The sequence below is a fragment of the Orbicella franksi genome, chromosome 6, assembly GCF_964199315.1.
Source record: "Orbicella franksi chromosome 6, jaOrbFran1.1, whole genome shotgun sequence".
NCBI lineage: Eukaryota > Metazoa > Cnidaria > Anthozoa > Scleractinia > Merulinidae > Orbicella > Orbicella franksi.
The window spans coordinates 2175189-2181187 of NC_138150.1; the positions used below are offsets into that span (position 1 = coordinate 2175189).

Genomic DNA, 5999 nt, shown 5'->3' on the forward strand with positions numbered 1-5999 from the left:
AATCAAGGCTAGGTAAGGATCGGTTTTCTCAAAAGAAACCACTTAAAGGAAATTGAAGTCATGTCGCGACATGACTATAATTTTAGCCCTTGTAGCAAGCATTGATGCTTAAGCTACATTCACTCTTATTAACTTTATATTTTATCAACCTGTCGTTTTACGTCTCTTTAAAACAAGTATAAAAGAACCTTCGTTGATTTATATATTCTGGTTCCAAATTCGCGTTCAAATTAACGTCGAGTTGTTTAATCCTCCCAATTTGCACCATTTCAGTATCGAGTCGGACACGGAATCGCTGCCTCAATTAAACATCGATCACAAGCATTTTGATGTATTATATTTTACATTAACATTTTACCATTTTAATGTATATCGATCGTTTTTTAAATAACTGTTATAGTAAATTTTAAAGTTATTGTTCCTGAAAAGCCCCAACGGGGAGGTTCAATGAAGTATCTATATATATATCAGCGTATGATTCTTATTTTAGATGCGGTGAGACGCAAACAAGCTGCCACTTTCTGTTCGAAAATGGTGTTTATGAATTCAGAAACAGAAACATTTGCTTTCAATCTTTAATCATTATTTGCGCCATACTTAAAGCTCACTTTACCCAGAAGATCCGGCTTTTCAGGAAATGAACGATTTGGTTATTTTCAGCCAAAGGTAAGTCGCAAGCGAAGCTAGTTTTGATGAGCTTTAATTAAGTAGAAAAAGCAATAAAACTTTACCTTTTTGATAATTCAAGCCGCCCACTTTACGGCTGTACCCTTTGAAACCCGAACTAAGCTTAAGAGCTTTTTAATTTTTACATCCAACGTTAAGAAGACCTTTTTGAAAATTGACAACATTGGGCATAAAACGTCACCTCCAACCTTGTTCACTACCCCCTAGGATGACGGTTTCTCAGTGTTAATCCTACGCAATGCTCCTTTCAGCATTTCTTTTAATAGACCCCGTTGAAAAGATCATTGAATCAAAGAGACAAAAACATCATAGAAATTGTCCCAGTTCCTGCTACTTCAGCCCACGTTTCCTAAATCCTTTTAAAATTCTCGAGTTTTGATGATGCAGGGGCATAAAGCTGCAGTGAAGCTTGAAAGATTCAAGGCTAGGTAAGGATCGGTTTTCTCAAAAGAAACCACTCAAAGAAAATTGAAGTCATGTCGCGACATGACTATAATTTCAGCCCTTGAAGCAAGCATTGATGCTTCAGCTACATTCACTCTTAGTAACTTCATATTTTATCAACCTGTCGTTTTACATTTCTTTAAAATAAGTATAAAAGTACCTTGGTTATCGTCGAAACGAAGTGATATTCTTTTTCCTACGCAAGAAAGTTTTAACGAAGAGAGACCATGAAGCTGGTAAAGTTCGCGTTGTCTTTGGCAATACTGGTGAGCAATTGTATTATTGATGTACTAATCAGTATAGATTTAGCCAAGCCTAAAAGTGGAGCTCCAGGGCCGAGTTGTTCAAAGCCCGATTAAGCTAACCCAAGATAAGCGAGAATTTCGATTTGAGTTTTGTAACTTTGCGGTGAGGTTTTCTGTATATTGTTTGACTCTCTATTATGAATTTAAATAATCTCAAACTACACAAAACAAAAGCCGTGAAAAACAGCTTTATACAAGACAAATTTATAATTTTGTTTTTTGTTGTTTATAAGTTTTAATCCTGGGTGAGGGTTAACCGGCGTCCGAACAATCCGGCCCAGGACCCCGTTTCTCGAAGGTCCCGCACCGGAAAAGCCTTCCGTAGCAAAATCTCAAACCCTATGATAACAGAGCTGTTTTATTCACATATACTAAATATGAACAGAGGCTCCCTTCATAAAAGAAGTTTCAGGCGTATACGAAACTGAAAATGGCTTTGCGGGTCCGAAAAGTTTCCGGGGCTTTCGAGAAACGGCTCCTGTTTACAACAAGTTCACATGACTTGAGACCGCTATCCAACCAAAAACCAGCACTTGGTCAGCTGTCAACCTCAAAAAACCACGAGGTCTCGTTGAGCTATAATTTGAGCCCGTGATATGGCCATGTGATACTGGTCAGCGAATACCTTGTTTTGACAGGTGTCAATTGACCATAACATGGATGTCCAATATCAAAGAAGGACGGTATAAAAAAAACAGTTAACAGCTGAAGTATGGCCGTCATCTATGGGATTCCACCGCCGTCGTCGTCGACGTCGTGCGTACGCGCCCACGAGCAATATACCGCTAGCGATGATAATCGTGAGAAAATCAATTCATAAGTATGGTGCTCCGCTTGGCGGCCCGAAAGGGCCGACGGAGCTCCGCTATTAATTTGTTTGATGCAGATTGAATAAATTAGGCATTAGGAAACCACCGAAACGCCCTGAGAAATAGAAAACATCAATAAAGAAGGTTAAAAGCATTTAAGAAAACTGTACGTTACGAAAAAATTTTATTTATTTTGTTTAAGCTAGACAATTTATTTGTAGAACATGCCCGTCAAAATACTATTAGTAAATACTACCATAATTAAATACTATTAGTATAGATAACCAAATGATTTCTAGTAAATTCTAAGTAAATTTTTCAAGGACTAACAATATTGCACGAGCATTCAAAACGCAGAAATTCACTGCAACGAGAGCAAATTCTTAGCTCTACTAAGCCCACCTCCACCAACAAGAGATCAAACTTTACTCTATCTTGTTTATTTCTCAGATTGATCTGACAAAGAACGGATATTCGACAGACCCAGCGTGGAAAACGCTGTCAGATCCAGGCGACAATGCAGACGAAGATGCTGGAGGTAGTCTGCATGTTAAACCAGCAACATTGCGGGCTAGTGCTCAGGCTTTTCTAACCAAGAGACGCACAATAGGCGAAAGAATGCGTTATGACGTCAGGTCGCTCCATCATTGCGTGAAAGGTGTGCACGTTTACCCTGGCAATGGCAGTCAATTCTACGTTCACTATATATGCCATACTCACAGCATACTGTGCGCGGACCATGGATACCTTAGGAACAGATGTGAGCCTAGTGGCTATGCTTACATTCCCGCTCTGAGAAAGACTGTTACATTGGGTTGTGAGTGTAAGGCTGATTGACGAGGGCGGGTACAAGAACATCATCATCATCATCATCATCATCATCATCATCATCATCATCGTAGTCGTCGTCGTCGTCATCAATAAAATAATAATAAACAAAACGGTGGCGAGGAGACCTCCAAAAACCCACCAGGGTTATAGCGTAGGTCCCCTCAGTTGTTAATATAGTGTAAATTTTAAAAGGTTTTCGTGCACGGCATGACCAATTCACCATTATTTAATTAAAAATGTAATGATTTTTCCTTAAAGTTGGAGAAGTTTGTTGAACTAGTTATAGATAATGGAAGAGAATTCCAAATTTTAGGGCCTTGTTAGAACTTTGTAAAGATGCCCTTTGGAAGCAACGAACTATAGCAATAGTAAAAGTGATATTGACAATTTCAAAACGGCTTTTAAAACGGAACCTCCCTTTAATGTTTATTTCCATCGACCACATTTTGACATCAACTGTGGTAAAATCAAGAAATGTTGCTTACTCATTTTAACATCGTCAAAACAGATTTTTCTGCATAGCCTGGTTCCTGTAGGCGATCTTGGGATAATGTTTTTAAAACAGGACATTCGTGCCTTGTCTTAATTTCAGGAATCCTGAACACTCGATCAGCCCTGCATAATGCATGCTTACATTCTTTCGTAAGCAATGCTTTTGATGGGAAAGATAGAATCTTTCATAGAAAGAAAAAAAGATATTTTGACACACTCTAGCATCCACAAGCTAGTATGTCCTCTTAAAATTCCAACTGAGAGGTAAAATGGAGTTCTGTTGAAGATTTAAAAAAGAAAATTAAACTCAGTATATTTTTTTTCGAATGGCATGAATTTTATAAAATCTCATTTGCATCATGAGTAATTGAATTTGACCCGAATAATGAGACAGTTATAGTCGCACGAAAGCCAAGAAGTTAAGTAGTACTTAAACCAAATCGCGTGGTACGCCCTGCAGGTATGTCCCTACCGTTTGACCAGTTGCACGACTCTATAGAGTTCTACCATTGACTAGACCTCTTCGTTATCACTCGAAGTGTTTGTAAAAGAGATGAATCAGCATCAAGTACTGAGTTACTTTATTTTACGGAAATGTGGCAAATTAAGCGAGAACGAAAGTTCTGTTCTTAAGGTGAACCCTTTTAAGAGTTATTTTTAGACATGGTATCCAGTTCTCCTGCGCTTAATGTTGCCACGCACGTTTTTCGGAAGAGAAAATGCCCATGGAGGCGCATTTCTGCTTTGTTATCAGTTTAGAATCTCGCCGATTTGAATTTGCGGCCATCATTTTCTTATTTGGGTCAAACCTCGCAGAAATTCGTAGGAATTGAATTAGCCTTTGGTCTTCCAAATAAAATTACAAACACAGTTTATTAAATAGATCAGTTCATTTTTACAAAATGTGTCTTCAACAAATATGGACTGAAATTTAAATACTAAAGACAGTCATGACGTATTATTTCACGCAGCGCATGATACGCTTTTAGCAAACACGCCCAACTGACTTGTGCCATCCTTCTTGTTGCTTGATATTGAACTGGTATAACCAGTGCGGTAAGAGAAACTTTCCAACAAATTGGGAATGTCATGCGCGGTAGGACCAAAGGTGCGGCACCAAAGCAAAGGCACTGGTCCGTTGTGGACTGGATCCAGAGCACTCAAGAATCCCGGTGCCCAGTCCCCAGATCAGTCTGATCTGTCGGTTTTGTGTTACGTGAGCGTTACCCTCCTTCGAAGCGTCCACGAATTTCTATGACGTTTCTCGCTCTCTAACCTCCCTTGTGTGAAGAAAGAAGTGCAGTGTTTTCTTAAGCTGAAATACGTTTGGTCTAGTAACATTGTTTCAGCCGAAACAAGTTATATATGTTGGACTGCAGCTTGCAGCGACAAAGTATTCCAAATTAATTTCTCCTCTTGACAAACCAAACTAGGACTGGGAAAGCTAATTTTCTGGTTGAAATGAAATCATACAAGATGACGGTAGACTGGAAGTCAAATAAACTTTCTCTTTAATGACCTTATTTAATTAAAAAGATATTTTGCTAGGATGTTATAACAACCTTTTGTCTTGTTGACCTTATAAACAAAGCCATTATTATTTTATTATTAAATATTTATTTATCATAAATAACAATCGTACTCTAAACACTGAAGTGCGAACCATGAAGCTAGACTGTGTCTGTCAAGCACTTCTCATCTTTTCCCGCCAACAGCATAAACTGCTGTATAAAATCTGTTTGATTAAGATAATGTATATGTAATATAACATCACTAGTCTTATTGTAAATAATAAAAGCAATGAAGATAAACACTGTTAAACCTCAGATTTTTCGCAACTTACGACCTTCAAAGTTAAACCTGCTGATTGATTTAATATTTTTGTTAGGTTTGAAGTTAATCAATATTTAGTTGTGCCAAGGCTACCTCAACCGTAGAACGACCCCACAGCAGACTGGAAAGCTGCCATGAAAACTACCGCTCAAATTATTTCTTAAGAGAATTTCTGCAAAGCTCTACTTTGCGGTCAATTTTACTTAACATAGTTTCGTTCTGCATCGTTTTAATCCTTAATAAATTCATTAAAGTCGGTTGCCGAAAACAAAAAGTATACCTGGGTGTCTTACTTGAAAAACTGCTGGGCCAAAAGCGAAATTTACCCAGGCAGATTTGATGTAACAGTGTTGACCCTCGCGGTCTTTGCGTTGTTAAAAAGATGTTAGAGAAGCTCAGCTTTAGAATACGTTATAAATATCGTTAAAAACTAATATATCGTTATAAATAATGTTTGCAGCTCAAATATCCCTGTGTTCCTGACGCAGTGTAAGTTACAATCATGATGCATTTCACACAGCGCATGAGCATTTTCTCGGATATACTCTTATCTGATTGGCCCCGTTTGCTAGGCGGACGCTGACCGTCTCGTGATTCG

The 5999-nt window shown here is 38.2% G+C and overlaps 1 protein-coding gene across 1 annotated transcript; it reads left to right on the forward strand.

Annotated features, from left to right (window-relative positions):
- Positions 1–1234: 1234 nt before the first annotated feature.
- LOC145490769 (uncharacterized) lies at positions 1235–3772 on the forward strand. Its single transcript, XM_081469869.1, has 2 exons — positions 1235–1397; positions 2696–3772. The coding sequence occupies exons 1-2, from the start codon at positions 1359–1361 to the stop codon at positions 3080–3082; spliced, it is 426 nt and encodes a 141-aa protein (XP_081325995.1). The 5' UTR covers positions 1235–1358; the 3' UTR covers positions 3083–3772.
- Positions 3773–5999: the final 2227 nt, after the last annotated feature.

Excerpts from the sequence above, each read along its gene's own strand:
- LOC145490769 (XM_081469869.1), top strand. The coding sequence starts at position 1,359 with ATGAAGCTGGTAAAGTTCGCGTTGTCTTTGGCAATACTG. Across the intron at positions 1,398-2,695 it reads CGTTGTCTTTGGCAATACTG|ATTGATCTGACAAAGAACGG; the intron begins GTGAGCAATTGT and ends TTTATTTCTCAG.